Source organism: Chenopodium album, chromosome 26 (genome assembly GCF_948465745.1).
Source record: "Chenopodium album chromosome 26, dcCheAlbu1.1, whole genome shotgun sequence".
Lineage (NCBI taxonomy): Eukaryota > Viridiplantae > Streptophyta > Magnoliopsida > Caryophyllales > Amaranthaceae > Chenopodium > Chenopodium album.
Window position 1 is genome coordinate 1,198,498 of NC_137859.1, and position 17,204 is coordinate 1,215,701.

Genomic DNA, 17,204 nt, shown 5'->3' on the forward strand with positions numbered 1-17,204 from the left:
CGAATTAAATTAATAATGTTTTTTGTTGAAGGTAAACAAGGAGCAAATAAATAAACATGAATGAGTTCAATTAATATACCGTATCAACTTTTGCCACCTCTACGAGACAATGTATCGAGGATTCGAGCCATCAAAATCCAAAAACATGGGCCGGAAAACGTAGCCTCTACACAAATACTCACTGTATTGGATATACTACAGTACCTCACACTTCATTTGCAGTGCCATTGTTCGATATCACTAGAACCATAAATGGCGGTATGGTCTCTGCGTCTTCCATTAACAACTTCATGGAGAAATGGCAGACTTAAACCCTTGTCATATCCATGGAATTTCTCTCTCTCCAACCATACAATTCAACTCAATATTCATCTACTTGCTCATTTCTCTGCTACTTCAGTATCACCTTCAATTTCTGCTTCTACTCAAACCCAAGAACCTCAAATTCAACCCCAGATTTCTCAAACTCAGGAATTAATTGCTTCGCCTTCGAAATGGGAATCTTTCCGGAAGAAGAAAGTGGTCATGCGAGTCGGTTATGTTGGTTCCAACTACAAAGGTCATTTCACCCTTTTCTCTCTTCTTCTTCCCCTTTTCATCCTTCAAAGTTAATCCATTTTTCTGAAATTTGTTTCAATTTTGTTGTTTTTTTTTTTTTCTGGGTTTGATTTAGGTTTGCAGAAGCAACGAGAAGATAATATTCCCAGTAAGTTTGTTTCCTGTCTTAATTTCCCTTTTGTTCTTACATATATAAGTTTTTTTTAATTGTGTTTTTGTTGAATAAGTTTATGGAATTTATTACTCTCAATGCATTGGGTTTAAGGGGTTTAGAGTAGAAACCATAACAATTTGATTCAAGACATTAGTTTATAGCTTGTTTGTTACCTGTTGTTACTAGTTGCAATATTGTTGTGCTGTTGGAATTTGGGGGTCATTTCGATTTGTTAATCATTACGAACGCCCGTGATCAGTGGAATGTCTGTGTGTGTTTGTTAATTACACTGCAAGGTCTGCAACTGCTAGAAGCCTAAAATTGTCAAATATAGCTTTCTAAACTGCTGCACTTTCTCTATTGTAGCCATTGAAGAAGCTTTGGAAAATGCTCTTTACAAAGTAGGTGGCATCAATGAAACCAATTATGGTGACTTACATAAGATTGCCTGGGCCAGGAGTAGCCGAACTGATAAAGGAGTAAGCTAGAAACCTAGTATCAACTTTAATGTCACTTCCCCAATGCAATGTTGGAATAATATGAAGTTCCTTTTGCTGATTGTTGTTTCTAGGTTCACTCACTGGCCACGACGATATCTTTGAAATTGGAGATTCCTGATTATGCGTGGATGAATGACCCTAATGGTCTCGTTCTTGCAGACCATGTTAACTCTCATCTCCCTGATGATATAAGAGTGTTTAGTATTTTACCTTCTCAAAGGTACTGTCATTTCCCTTGCACTGTTCTTCATAGAAGCAAATATTTGGCTCAATCACTGTGTATCCTTTAACATAATTTTTCTCAAGTGTATGATTTTTGTTCATCTCATCTAACAATTTAGTTCTAACTTCAATGCAATTAGTACTTCTACGGGAACAAACCCTTTAAGTGTGTATTTTTATTGAACACTATATATGGGGCAGCATCAATTCTATAGTCTTTTTCCCTCTTTGTCTTAACATTTCGAAGATGAATAGCCATTCAATGTTAAAGATTCTTCCTTAGTTGTGTGTATTTGGACAAGGAATTTGGAGGGAGGAAGGAGGGACAAGAAAGTGACGAATCCATTTTCCCTTATTTAGATATGGAATGGGGAAGGAAATCGGAGGGATTCATTTTCCTCCCCCCGTTGAATAAACCATTTGGAAGATAAATGCAAGGGCATTCCTTTCCACCCTTCATCTTACCTCCCCTTTGTCCTTTTCCCTTCTCACTCATGATGTAGTAAATTGTGGCATGGAACCGTTGAAAACAGGGGATGTGTCTGTTTAAGATATTTTTTTCATTGTTGTTTAAATCCATGTGTTTACGTATGCAAAACATGCTAGGCAAGTGCATATGCATGTCAAACTAGACAACACAGATCTCTCTCAACATAATTCAATCTCATTTGTTAGGAGCTTTGATCCTCGACGGGAATGTCATGTCCGAAATTATTCCTACCTTCTTCCAGCTGAAGTTATTGGAATAAAAAGTGACTCCTCTTCTGCTGAAATTGACTATCATGTAAAAGACTTCAATGAAATTCTAAATATTTTCGAGGTATCTCTCTTTGTATCATATTTCTTTATAATCTATGACAATCAATTTCTTCATTTGCATTTGTGGTTCATGTTGAAGCCAAAAGTTAAATGATGAATACTACATTTACCCTGTGATGAATTATTATGTGAATATGATGGGTCTGCTACTCTGCTCTTCCATGTATAATTGTTTTCTTTTTGTTATGTACGTTAAGCATATTGAGAATGTGAAGTGGGTCTGGCAACCCAATAAGGAGGAAAGTTTATTCCACTTGCTAGCCTATAGGAAGTTCCATCTTTAAACCGTTTGGTCATAGGAGTAACTTATAAAGCTTATAATACGTTTATTTTAACTTCTGTTCTCCTATATTATACAACTCGCTTATGGACAAAAAGGGGTTCCAACTTTCAACAGAGTAGGAGTGGTTCTGTTATTGTTGAGATTTTTTTTATAATATATGTACGTTGTAATTACCTTTCTTGTCTAAATCCAAATGGCATGCTCCAACTCCCTTTTCCCCACTTTTGACCAGGGTGTGTGATGTTGTGTAAAGTAGTAGTTTTTAAAGTTTAATTGAAAATATGGGAAACGGGTCAGGAGAGAAAATATCTAAAGATAACACTTACGCCTCACACCTTTGAGTGGACGTAGTGTATGGGTGTGCCAATCTGTCCCATGATTCTCCATTTAGATCTTCTGTGATGCACAAGTTCTAAAGCATTTCTGCTTGCCTATATTCCTTATGCATGCTACTACAGGATTTTAGAAATTTACTTTGTAGCGGACTTTAAATGCCTTTTTTGTTAGTTTACTGTTTTTATATGCATTTTGCAGGGAGAATACCCTTTTCATAATTATACAGCCAGGTCTAAATATCGACGAAAGCCACTAAAAGGACGTGCAAATAGAAGATACAAAGTATCTGATAAGCCTCCCCTTTTGGAGGTTGAGGAAAACAATGCTGATTGTCAGTCCTCAGTTGATGATGAAGATGCATTGTGTGATGAAGAACTTATCACTAACATGCCAGATGACGGTGATGTTGATGTGTTGTTTGACTCTGAAGATGGCCATGGTGATGAGTCAGAAAAGAATGATTCTACAGTAGTTATTAAGGCTCGATGGCTTCATGAACGTGATGAGGCAGACAAGCTCAGTTCTGCTCATTGGAGGAAGATATTTCAGTGTTCTTGTGGCAAGTTGGAGAGGTCACTTGATATGGGTTTTGTGGAGCTCTCAATATGCGGGGAGTCTTTCATGCTGCATCAAGTAAGCCTCTGTTTATTGCCTGTATTTCCCTTAAGTTTCATACTCTGGTTATTTGTCTTTTACTTGTAGCATGCACCATGCTGCAAATGTTAGATATTATAGTGTTAAAAACTTGGAAAAAATACTGTAGCTTATTTAGCTCATTGGTCTTCTGATTTCCAATTGACAAACTATGTGATTTATTTGCATAGCATGATGCAGTGACTAGGTAGAGAGCTATCTATTCTCCCTGCTTTTTTGTTGATTGTGTAGACTAGATGTAGTTAAAGTAATGTTTATGTACTGACTTGATTTTTGGGGCTTATTCTACACTAAGAAGTTTGCTGGTTCAAGGAAAGGTACAACTTCATGCAAGTTTATCTACTGGACCACAGCTTTTTTTCATTGGTTAGACTGGACTTGGTGGGTGGATGTCCTGTGTGCTGCTTTAGTAATACATATACTTTGTAATTTTTAAGTAGAATCCTTCTAGATAGTAATTTTCTTTTAGTGTGATTTAATGCTATTATTTGATCTGCATATCATAGTACTAGGCTACCTTTAAGAGAAATTTCATTTGTGTTCGAAACATAGGACCAACCTGATGCCAATAATTCAAGAATTATGTGGACTTGATTGTTGGCTCTTTGTTCGAGGAAGTTTTCTTTAAGATACTTTCTGTGTGAGTGAGTGGCTTCATTGGTATGAATTTATTGGTTTGGTTCCTTTGTTATATGTACAATTTTGATTCCATTTTAGTTGTTTGGTACTTTGGTCAGTCACACTATAAGCTTGAAAATTGGGCAGATCCGCAAAATGGTTGGCACTGCTATAGCAGTTAAGCGTGGATTGTTCCCCAGAGATATACTCAAGCTATCACTCAACAAGTTCTCAAGAATTGTCCTACCTCTTGCTCCATCAGAAGTTTTAGTTTTGAGAGGAAATGACTTTAGATTGAGGAAACAGCCTGGGAATAAGAAAAGGCCAGAGATGCGAATATTAGTTAATTCTGAAGAGATAAAAAATGTAGTAGATGAGTTCTATGTAACTGTAATGCTACCTCAAGTTGCTAAGTTTTTGGATCCTCATAAGTCTCCCTGGAAGGAATGGCTTGAAATTTTGGATGCGAATGCAAGCATACCTGAGTCAGAGTTGGAGGAAGTCAGAAATGCCTGGAATGTGTGGAATGAAGAGTTTCAAAACAGGTTAAACAGGATAGTTTCTTTAGAGGTAAGGTTTTTTTTATTTAAAATTTATTAAATTTATTGCTACAGTATTTCTCATTTTTCTAATAACAGTCTTATAAGAGATTTTATAGTTAATTTTAACAATGATGTTGACATTAATACGTTATGACTGTATGAAATAAGGTTTTTATTTTATATTATTAAATTCATTGCTATTTCTCGATTTTCAAATGACTTATAAATATTTTTAAAGCTAATTTAACAACAATAATGGCTTTATGACTGTGTGAGTGTTTTGATATATTTAATTAACAATAATGACATTGTGACTGTATGAGTGTTTTGATATGTTTATGGCCAAAGTTCACGAGTTTTGATCTCAACATTTCTCATTATCCATTAATGGATGGGAAAGTTACGTTAGATTTTAGTGGATATCTCTCTCAATAATAGTAGAAGTTTATAGTTAGCTGAGTCTAAAAATTCGATGTACTCACCAATATGTCACTTTTTATGTATGCTTACCTGCAGAAAACTGGAGCATTAGATGAATGATATGACGTGAATATAACAACTCAAAATCTGACAAATCATGGGTGCTGGTCTATCAGGAGCTTTGATATGCATGAGCATCTTGCTGGCTGCAGGTTTTTTTTTCTTCTGAATTTCATCTTCTTACCTAGCATATCTATTGCTCTTGCATTCAGCATTGTCTTCTGCTGCTAGGCTGTGCAAAGTGGTAAATGGATTATAGCCAATTTGTTGTATCTGAAGATTGGGATTTCCTCTTGTCTATATTTTATCGATGAATGTTATCACCTTAAATACTACTTGTCTACTTAGTGTTCTTTTGCATACATTTAAATCACTGCTTCAAATCTTGTGGAGTCTTACAGACATGTGTTTTTGGTTGCGTTGTCATCTAAATCTGTTTTTACTTGGTCTCTGCATTTCCATGTAAAATAAATCTGTCATATAACAGATGCATTCGTGAATGAATTATGTTGGATTCTAGATTCTGTATATAAAATGACTACGGCTACAGAATGTACTTTTGTGAGTGGTCATGCTGCTTTAGCGTTCTCCAGAAATCTCAGTAGTATTCCTGGCTAACTTTGCAAGTCTTCAAGTTTCTCAAACAGTTAAGATACTGTAAAACTTGTATACTGACTACTGAGATGAGAAGTGACCAACTTCTTGTTCATAGGGTCACTTGCATCTGACAAAAGATCTACTGTAGCTTCAAAATTTATTCAGTAAGGTGTCTTGTCAGCCTGCCACACAACATAATACTTGGAGAATCCTGCTTACCCTTGCTATTCAAGAGCTTTTAATTAGATTTTTGTTAGAGGAGTCAACCCTGAATTTGGGGAGAACCCAAATGATGTTCAGTTCTAATGGCTCAATTGCAAACTTAGTTTTAAGTACTACCTTTTTGATAAGTTTGTAACTACACATTTAAAAAAAAAGGATTGTACAAGTAGGCTTCTCTTGCTTTAACTTTGCCAAATTAGTAGAGGAAACCCTTAGAAAATTGTGTGGTCCTCTACAATAGATGCAAACATTCTCCATCTATGCATCCTATGGGTCTTGATCAGCTATGAAATCAATATCATTACGTAGAAGGACCCCAACCACTACCCTAAGCTATGGTCTGACCAATGATGATTGTCTCATCTAATGCATTTTGCATGCATAATAGTGAGACACTCCTTCCTCTTTCCAATTTTTACTATCTTTTATCTTATGATATTTGCATATCATCACTATTCTCTAGCCCCCTTTTCATCTCCCAATTTCTTATTTTGAAGGTGAAGCTTATAGAATCTTCTCTCTTATCTTGTGACAAGATAACAACATTTTTGAAGGTGAAGCTTTCTTGCAGAAAGTTTTTACGCTGTCTCCAAAAGGCTACTATGGTCATTTTAAAGGATTTGAATTAAATATACCATCATTAAACTTCACATTTCAAAGATTTACATCTTTACCATATCAATGTTGAAAGGGTGATATGGGAAAGTTTGTAGTTAGTTAACTTAATCTAGAAAGTGACCTATTATTTAGCAACGGAAAAATTCAACAGTAGCAAGCTAAGGTCTCTAGCATTAGCAAGCTTTATGCAACTTAATTGAAAATTTTCATTTTCTAGTGCTATAAGTCATTCATGATTCTAGTAAAACCTTGTTGGTACTAAATTGTGTTTAGTTAGTAATAATATAAAACAACTTTTTAATAAACTGGAATTTAAGCTTTGTGTGGTATAGAGATTTTTTTTTTCTTTTTTCGTTGGGGTTATATAGAGAGTGCCAACTAAGTACAATTTAGAGCCAACAAGATTGTACTAGTCATTAATGGCTCAAGGTTGAAAAGCTCTCTAACCTAATTACATGCTCAGAATTAATATGGAACAATTGGAGGAGTGTGTGTGTGTTTTTTGTCAATAAAATTGAAGGCACCCACAACAGAAGTTATCGTTGATAGGGACAATAGGGCCTGCTGGACGGTTGTTGGCAAGAATTAATTCGGATAGAAAAAAAAATAAATTGGCAGTCGAATTCCATTAGGCAATATTAGATGTTATCAATTACAGTGGCTGTTAGTTGCTATAAGTTAGAAAGAAGTAAAATCACTTGAATCTAATAGCTAATCTCCACTGAAATCAGCTACACTTTTTTCTAACTTTTCTAATACACTGCCTTTAAATTTCAAAATCTTTGTATTTTGAGGAATATTTTACCAAATCTCCACTGAAATCAGCTACAGTTTTTCCAACTTTTCTAATACACTGCCTTTGAATTTCAAAATCTTTGTATTTTGAGTAATATTTTACCAAACTTTATGTTTTACTTTCAGAATTTTTTTTTTTTTTGTTTTTTTGACTGAGTTAAAATTCCATTTACTTGAGAAACTATTGCTGAAAATGGTAGTAGACTCGTAGTTACACAGAACTGTTGAAAATACGAGTTTTTACGAAGATTTATCAACTTTCATGTTTTCAATATTCCGTGTTTTCTTTTCTATTAAACAAATACGTACAAAGTATTATGTGGTTTGTATATGATGGGCATGTAGGTATCATATGGATGCCCAATTGTGATGTATCATGGATTCATGGTACATGCATAAATGATAAACAGTTATTTTCATGTAAAGAATCATTTGCCTACCAGCAGTACAAGTGTGCAACCTTTCTGACGGCGTTTATGTTTGTTGGGCCCAACTTTTACTCTTTTAGGTCTTCTATTAAATGTGTGGGCCTGTGGTCTTTTTGCATGATATCACTAAGACATCACAATGACGTTGGATGCATCCAAGAGACTAAAAGCTTGACCTTGGGATGACTTTGAAATTTCTTCAACACTTTTCAAACTAATTTCTACTGTTAGTTTGAAAAGGTAACTAAATTAAAAGAATCTTATTCATGTATGTATACTAGTGTGATTGGCTTTTTTTTTTTTTTTGAACATATTTTTTTTGTGAGGTAAAGAGGTCATATTGAGCCGCAGTCACACACAAGTCAACGACCTAGGTTAGAATGAGTAATACCCCTTAGAATGGGTGGAGCCCGTGGAGTGGGGTATAATGGAATCTCCACACCCAATGAGTCCCCTAATACGGGATTTGATCCCACAAATTTTTCCACCAGGCCAAGCTTTGTTTGGCAATGCGTGAGACATATAGGAACATTAGAAGCCTGTAGCCATAGATGTTATAGTTCACATCAACAGTTGAAGTAATCAATTTAAGGTTCTCCAGTTCATTCAAATAATTATGACATTTGAAATTTCTGTGAAGTTTGCTATAAGTTCTTGGAATTTGATACTCCATAAATCTATCTTTTATTGATAAGCCTACAATGATGTGCATCTTCAGAGAGATGATGTTAGGCTTTTAGATTTGTGGTCCAACCTTGTTGATATTGGTTATTGCTAAAACATTCCCCTTCATTATATTTCTAAGTAGTTTAAACCTTCTTTTTTTTTTTTCTTCTAAGGACATATAATCACTCATCTAATTAATTTCTCTTCGATCCCTTTGTAGTCTCTTTATTCCCTAGGCCGCCTCTAGTTCAGGGGATGCCGGGAGTACTTTTTTACTACGATGTCATTGTATAATCTAAGGGTATAATGAAGGGGGGAAGGGTCTTCATAGTCCTTTCCACATAAACATCAAAACATTGCTATAACTTCTGGACTATGGAGTATTTCTAAATACAAATATGATCTTTCGATTCCATTAGATGACATGCAACCAGAAAGGGAGCAACCACATTACTGTCTGAGTCGCTGCATCATACATGGTACGGTAGCTATACAGGGTGTTGATTTAATAGCTTAAGGTCACATCAAAATGCTTCCAAAACCACCTGTGGCTACTATGAAATTTCCAATTCCAAACAAATCAAAATTTCCAATTAAATCAAAATGTAGCTCACTTGAACTTATTAGGGTCGATAGGATTAGAAATTTAGAAGTCGCAAACCCGATGATAGGTCCTTTACTAGTTACTCCTCTAGTACACGGAATCGCGACTACACATATGTGGAAAATGTCAATTTGGAATGCAATAAATGGAAATAACCTCCTCCAAAGGTTTGTAATGCCTTGCATTGTACGATCAACTCTGTTATATGAATGGTTCTTATGCCTTACTATTCAGTCTACTTCTTTTGGCCAGTATGCCATTTCATCATTCTGTGTTAGACTATTATTGCTAAGTTTTCTAACTTGTTTGAACATCTGAATATATTTGTTAATGTTATATTGCTGTCAAGTCCTGATCTTTTATACTACAGTCCAGTTTTTCTGTTCTGGACCAGTAAACACTTCTGTATTTGGACTTCTTCAATTTTAGATTTATCGTTTCGAGTTTGGTGTATTTCTAGCTATTTTTTGACAGGTTTTTTGGAACTTCATTCAGACACATTTTTCTAAACCCTTTAACACTATTATTCTAACCTTGATTTACGCTATCAACTTTACACAAAGGCTCCGTTTGTTTTCATGAAACATCATTTTCTAAAGAAAATAATTTGGAAAACTTTTGTATACACCCGGTTTTCAGTAATTTACTGTACATCGGGTACACTTTTGTCAGATTTAGTGTCACTTTTGTCAAATTTAGTGTCACTTTTGTCAAATTTATCAATGAACCATAAATAACTCTTATATATATCAGGGTAACTTTTGTGCATTTTAGTGTAACTTTTGCACATTTTATTGTCACTTTATAACGGATGTTCAGTAATTTACTAATTACTGAACATCCGTTTTATTTAAAAGTTTGTGAAATATATTTTAATGGAGAATAGATTGTGGAAAGGTTTTTTTTTTTTTCTCTGTTTGAATATAGGAAAACGGAGGAATGATAGTTGGAAAATGATTTTTACAAAAAAACAAAAAGAGCCGAATGGTTTTAAAGACATTATGGAGTATTATTGAAATCAACACATCGATAATCTTTCTGTCTTTTTTTTTTTTCTATTTTTTGAAAATGTTAAGATGAATTATTTCCTTGGATCCTTAGGCATTGTCACACAACGATCTTCTAAGAAGACAATGTAAAATAGACAATTGTGGACCTTTTTTTTATGTGGACGTGAAAAATGACGTGTTATTAATGAATTAATGTCCTAAAAAATGACTTTCTTTTACTGTTAAGGAATCCGTGTTTTAAGTGCAATAAGGTGACCAGATCAATACGTTTGCCAATACACAACTTTGAGGGTTTGAGGCCACTCATTATTATAAATTTCAAAATGTTGATATTATGAGTGAGTGACATGTTGAAATGTTTACGCTTATACATCAGTGGGGCAGATGCCCAATTTAATGTTGATTATGCCTCAGCTACCTAACTCCCAAAAGGCCAAAACACACTTTACAGGCTCCGGAACTTTTATTGTGATGTTACCTGCTGTTCCTTAATCCTTGTGAATTGATACTGGCTATTACGAGTACTATGTACAATGATATAAGTCGATTGTTTTATTAGCTTAGTAGTAGGAGACTTGGGGGAATTATTTCTTGTCTTAGGTGTCGAATCAAAGGGAAGAGGGGGGAGGGTTTGGTGATTCCAGACCGCACATAGGGTGCGTGTTTATTATGATCCCGTGGAAGGTGTGTGTCCACACATTGCACATACGTGCTAGTAGTAGCACCATTCTCGGTGGTACTACTTTTGAGAACCCTGATTTAGAGGGGGCGATTTACTGAATCATACAGATTGAGAAAATATACCCAAAAACGGAAAGAACTGTTAAAAATGTAAGTCATGAATTTCTCATGTATGTATGTAGTAGACCTACTAAAAATCTACCTACATTTGCTACCTACATTAGCTAGTACTAACACTCCTCTTAACTTAACACAATATGACAAATTAAGTAAGAATTTGATGACTTCACTGTAGTATACACAACCCAGAAAGTGCTAAGAGGAAAATACATGCACCTGGTTAGTATCTTGGGATGTCAAAAATTACAACAAATCCTATATTGTGTATAGTATAGTAGTATTCTTCCTAAAAAAAAAGCATTGACATATATATATATATATATATATATATATATATATATATATATATATATATATATATATATATATATATATATATATATATATATGCTACTCTGCCCCTACAAGGCTACAACCTCTGCAAATAGAATTTGCGAGTGCGAAAATGAAGTACTAAAGCTAGGACAATTCCTAAGGAACATAGGGATCCCCAGATACCGAAGGTTGTGCTGTAACATTGCAGACCCAAGCATCTGCCATGCCCATCTCCTTCTTTACGATACAAAAGTGCTGCTAAACCTCCGAATAGGAAGGACCCTAGAGGGATATTCGCGACCACAACATTATGATTAACTCCAAAATTGTTCGGTCCAAAAAGCTCTGTTGTTGTAGAAACTGAAATGGCAGTGATTATGCCAGTGGAAAAACTTATGATTGCTGTACTGAAATGAAGTAAAAGGTTGCTTTTATTGATTATGAGCAAGAAGAATGCTGCTGCCATTGGCATCATTGCAACTCCTATAGAGGCCGGCCCTGGAACTATGCACTTGCTCCTGCTTGACAAAAAATACATGGTAAAGATCAGTTTCATTTCGCAGAATGGGTTAAAAATTGTTTGGTTATATACTCATTTCCGTGGGAAGTTTTACTTACCTAGGGGGGACTAAGTAAGCAACTTCCTCCACTGGATGGGATGTCAACCAAACAACATCAGAGATTAACCAAGACATCACTTAGTTTTACTACAATGTGTCCTAGAATAGATATAGTAGTAAGTTTGCTAGTTGAAGCATACCTGGAGTAGGCATAGTCTAGGGCAGTTGGCAAGAGACGGCCAAAAAACACGAATGCAGAGGCTAGCGAGACCAAAGAAGATGTCCTAGCATAGCCTCGAGACTCTGCTATTTGTCCCAAGTTGTTTAGATAAACCAGTCCCAGAGTGGCACCAGAAATGTATATGAAGAAGTACAGCCAGAAATTCAGTCTCTTCAGCATCAATTTGACACCAATTTCTTCCATGGCACAAATTTCCTGCTTGACTTCAACAATATTATCACTCTGATCTTTGATTCGATTCTCAGCATCTTGATGCTCATCATCTACTTCATCTGCATCAGTTGTAAGATCACATACTCGTCTTTCCCTATTAATACGACATTTTTCTTCCAATATATGAACAATAAATTCTGCCATAGGAATTAGTAACAGTGCTGTTAGACAGACTCCTAAACCAACCACCTTAAACCGCGGTGAGGACTTCCTTGAGATCGGTCCCAAGTTACTCATTACAGCATATATACCAGTGGCTATTGTTATCACTATAACACCAAAAAACCCACGCTCAACCTTCTTAGGCTTATCATTTTCAATATGCCGGAGAAAAGGTGCAGTTATGACACTAACTACTGAAGGAAAAAGAGAATTGAAAAGCATATATTCTTCAGCTTTTTTAGAAGGCTTAGAAGAAAACGCACCAACAGCTGCAGTATAAATTACTGCACTTAATCCTAAATAGCAGGTACTCAGACCAACAGCAGCCTGCCTATGAAAGGGGAAATTTTGTATGGCAACCAGATAACAAACTGTGTTGATCCAGCAAATGCCGTTTCCTGCTAAAACTGTGAGAAAGAATATATGCCAGTATGAAAGGAAGGTAATATGGTGGGTGAGGAAAAGATACTGCAAACCATAGCCGATCAAGCCGAGAGAAGAACCAATTAAAAGAACTAGCCACAAAGGTAGGTAAATGGCAGCAATGCCAGCAAACCAACCAAAGAGCTTCCCTGCATCAGATGCAAGTGCAAGGTTGTTGAGTTGCAGTTGAGATATGGAAAGGAGTTGCTTTAACTGAGAAGAATAAGCAGGGAAATTAGAATTGGTTCCGTTTATCGATTGAAGCCATATAATACCCACCAAGCTTAGCCATTGAAGAGCTGTGCTTCGAGTCATGATATGGCTGTAGTGGCTAGGTTGGGTTTTATATATTTTCTTAGACGAAAATCTATATTTCGAATATTTGATCTACCTTATTATTCCCTTCTTTATAGGTAAAATTCAAGTACATATAAGAGAGCCCTCTTTGAGAGGGAAAGGATGTGAATGAAAGACAAAGAGCTATGAAAGATATGTAAGTAGTTTTGGACAAAAACTATATATTGTGGCTGGAAAAAATATAATGTGGATTTATATCTACCACCACCTCTAGTTTTAATGTTGATGTACGAGCTTGATTAATGGAAAAATCATGAGTGATCGTATTATACACGCATTAATATTTGATGTGAGTACAAGCATGTGCATGCATCCCATATATTATACATGGGCAACTACTTAAATTCCTTTCTTGGTTGGGGTTGGGATGGTCTTATCTTGCGTTCTTGTTGGGTTCATACTTTGCTCTTCCCAATCTTATTCCATAACCATGAGTATGATATACGGCCCTATATTGTCCAATCGCTCTTGACTGTGATCGGTCTATAAATTAAGTGAGACACGCAATAAGTCACCTTGATCTAATATAAAAACTCAATCACCCTTCAAGAATATAACAAGTCACCTCGGACTATTTGGATGCACCGATAAAATTAGTTGCAACCTGTTACATATATACAAGAGTTTCCGCCATTAATTTCAAGCCTATCATAACATGTCTTTATCAACAAAATAGTGAGACGCCGCCTGCAAGAGTAATTATTTAGAACCACCCACACATATCATAGGGTCCCAGTAATGAAATGAGAAAATCTTATTCATGGCTAATAAACTTGTTGATCAAAGTAACAGAACCAACTGTAATTAACCTCATTAAGCGATAATTCTAGGCTTTTCGACGGGCTAAATATGATTATGATTAAGATTATGATTACGACTATGGTGATGTAAGTATTTTGACTATGATGTAAAAATATTTGTTACAGATTATCTATGTTCCTGACTAGAGGATTAGAAACAGGTGTGAAGAGAAAAACATGGTACTCGTAGTCAATAGATGGACCAATCGATTGTCTTAATACAAAGTACAGCATTAATTGCGTTACTAACACTGAACTAATCATGTCACTAAACTTAGACAAGTTTTCCGGAATTGTTAAGGAACTTTTTCCTCTTTAAGTCAAGGCAATTTATGACGTACATTTATTTATACCTAAAGTGACAGTACTACTATATCATATTCATAGGCGTTAAAAACTAAAGTATATATAGTACAATCTTAAGATAACACAATAAAATACACCAGCGATAACACAAGTACGAGTATATAGTTTTGAACATTGGAAAATGTTAAAGGTTTAAGATTTCCGTTATTAAAAGAGGACAAAACTTATAATTTTATGTTATGTCACATACACTCTTTTTCTACATGGTTTATTCATGTTCCGATTTGCATTGCTTCTTTATAGCGTGTCACTAAATTACGGTGGCGGCCCAATAGTTTCTCATAGAACTGGCCTGCTTTATATGAAGCAATCAACTGCAACGTGAAGCAAATTAAAGCCTCTACGCAAAAATAGTGAAATGGACATTCAAAGAGTTAAGCATCTTTCCACTTCTAGTGCGAAAAGGATAACACTTGTAATTATGCTTGGATTGATTAATGTAATAGGACCAACTACAGGTGAAAACAGTTGAGAAATCATTAAGCACGAAAGACGGTGTAGATTGAGTCATTAAAAAACACCAATATGGTTATAATTATCTGGTAGATTTATTATTAATTACTCACTCCTATTTACGGAGTTAAAATTACTTGCCACAAGTTGACTTTTGTATTATTATTCATTCAATAAAGTTAAAAAAACAAATATGTAATTGTATAATACGAAGTACTATTGTTAAATCAGTCTCACCATCCATATAATTGTAAATTTTTTTCATTAATTTTTAATAATAAATTGTTGTACAAATATAATTATGGTTAAACTTGTAGATTGCGAAATGTATTCGACAAACCATTATAAGTATTCTAAAATGGGAAAGCAAACTGATATCCATTGTAATAAGTTTACAAAAAATATTTTTGTCATGTTAGCCGACAGATTTTTTTCTTATAAATCATTCAAAAGTGTTTTGATTAGACCATTATATTGTGATAATTCATACCCGAATCATGAACCTATATATACAAAAATGAAACGCAAAGGCCAAAAGAAAAGAAGTCTTCTTTGGAGTTTGGACTATAATGCAGCAAAGCTAGCTAAGATCTCTGTTACAAGATTTGGCCGAGTAATCAAAAGAAGAAAAAGGAAGCAACCTCCATTTCATAATTGCTTATCTTTTCTTGAAACATATGAACTAAACTTTATTGATAGATAAATCAGGAGGACTGGACGTGCAAAAAACAAACACTTGGCTTTCTTTTCACAAATGCAACAAAATTTATTTGGAGTACGTTTGGCCAATGAAAATTTATTAGTTTTAGAGTTCACACCGTTGCTCTAATACCCCAAGATAGTAGGGACACTCCCCAGCTCATAGATCGCTCAATATCCATATATTTTCTTTTCATATCTTAAGGCAGGTTTTACATACTTCGTATTTAATATATATTCGGAGGAAGTGAGGAACTAAATTTGAATAGAAAAGCGGCCTATTAGATATTTTATCCTTCTCTAAAATACAGATCGAGTAGTTAATATGGTTATCATAAATTCATACTCAGCTAGCACTTGCTTTTAATCCTGTCAAAAATTATTTAATTATTTCTAATTTGAGTATGCAGTTTTGGATATTATGAATTTATGATGCATATTAGAAGTAGTCCACATAATCAATAAATACAATTACTAAATCAACATAATAGAGAAATTATTATTATTATTATTATTATTATTATTATTATTATTATTATTATTTTTGACAAAAGATAATAGAGAAATTAATTTATTAAAAAGAAAGCGAGAAGGGTCAAATACCTTAAAAAATCTGATGAAGAGCGTAAGTGACAAAAAATATGTCTAGCTCCTTAATGTTGCATTAATCTATTTGTCTAAGCAAAATTGTTTCAAGTAATCTTCGAAGTCATAGCTTAACAAGTGCATTAATAATCTTCACTGACACATGAATCAAACATGAAACATACAAATATTAGATACTCCAAGATTCTTAATTTTTTTTAACATGCAACAAAAATTATAAGCGAATTAACCTAACCAATAAATGTAATCTTCCAATTTCAATGACAGTAAAAAGGCTTTAAAAATCAATGATATTCTTTCTTTCTAAAAAGAAAAAGTTCAACGAAAATTGAAGCAAAGATGAGAAGAAGAGATCACATAGGTGCATGAACTCAATCAACAAGATGAAAATTGTTGATGCTTTGCATGCAAGATTATACCGAAAGATGAAGATTGAAGAGTGAAGGATATATGAATGCTTAGAGAAGAAGGGGAGGTTAACATAGGAGATTACGATGATAATAGTGTTATAATGTTTAATGCAATGTAATTTTTATAATTAGATTGTGAAATGGAGTTAATTAGGAAGATTGTAATTTTAAAGGATCATTTAAACCAGATGTATAATCATTATTGATGTTCAAGGCTTAATGCAAACAATATACGAAGTACTTCTGCTTTTTATGTATTTTTAAACAATACTATGAGTATAGTTTCAATATTTTAGTTTTTTTTTTTTTTTAATATATTGTTTGGGCTTTTATTACGAGTGTGAAATAAAATAGATAAAATACACATAACCTTGAAATGTTACATTTTTGGTTTTTCTAAAATCGGGTGACTATCAATCTTTTTTCCAAAGAGTATATAAATCAAATAAAGATAAAGGAAAAGATACCGTGTATTTTAGGAGCCCATTCATACAAAGGTACGAGTAATTTTTTACCCGTAAAAAAAATATATATATAAATATAAAAGGGTGCTGATATTGCCAAGGCAAAAAAAACCATTTCTAAGGCAACGTATCTACCCGCTACCCGCTACCCGTAATATTTGAGAATCAAAAAATGTCAAACTTATTAATTCAATAATATACTTTGTAATATTTTATTGCCTATAATTT

General features: G+C 34.2%; 2 protein-coding genes across 2 annotated transcripts; one reads left to right on the forward strand and one right to left on the reverse strand.

Annotated features, from left to right (window-relative positions):
• Positions 1–116: 116 nt before the first annotated feature.
• LOC145617731 (putative tRNA pseudouridine synthase) lies at positions 117–5,509 on the forward strand. The gene is made up of 8 exons (XM_081672483.1): positions 117–559; positions 674–706; positions 1,079–1,191; positions 1,284–1,432; positions 2,110–2,254; positions 3,071–3,505; positions 4,292–4,714; positions 5,203–5,509. Exons 1-8 carry the CDS (start codon positions 253–255, stop codon positions 5,224–5,226), a joined length of 1,629 nt encoding a protein of 542 aa, XP_081528609.1. The 5' UTR covers positions 117–252; the 3' UTR covers positions 5,227–5,509.
• Positions 5,510–11,288: 5,779 nt separating this feature from the next.
• LOC145618039 (protein NUCLEAR FUSION DEFECTIVE 4-like) lies at positions 11,289–13,292 on the reverse strand. Its single transcript, XM_081672817.1, has 2 exons — positions 11,983–13,292; positions 11,289–11,740 (listed from the first exon to the last, which is right to left on the reverse strand). The coding sequence occupies exons 1-2, from the start codon at positions 13,134–13,136 to the stop codon at positions 11,317–11,319; spliced, it is 1,578 nt and encodes a 525-aa protein (XP_081528943.1). The 5' UTR covers positions 13,137–13,292; the 3' UTR covers positions 11,289–11,316.
• Positions 13,293–17,204: the final 3,912 nt, after the last annotated feature.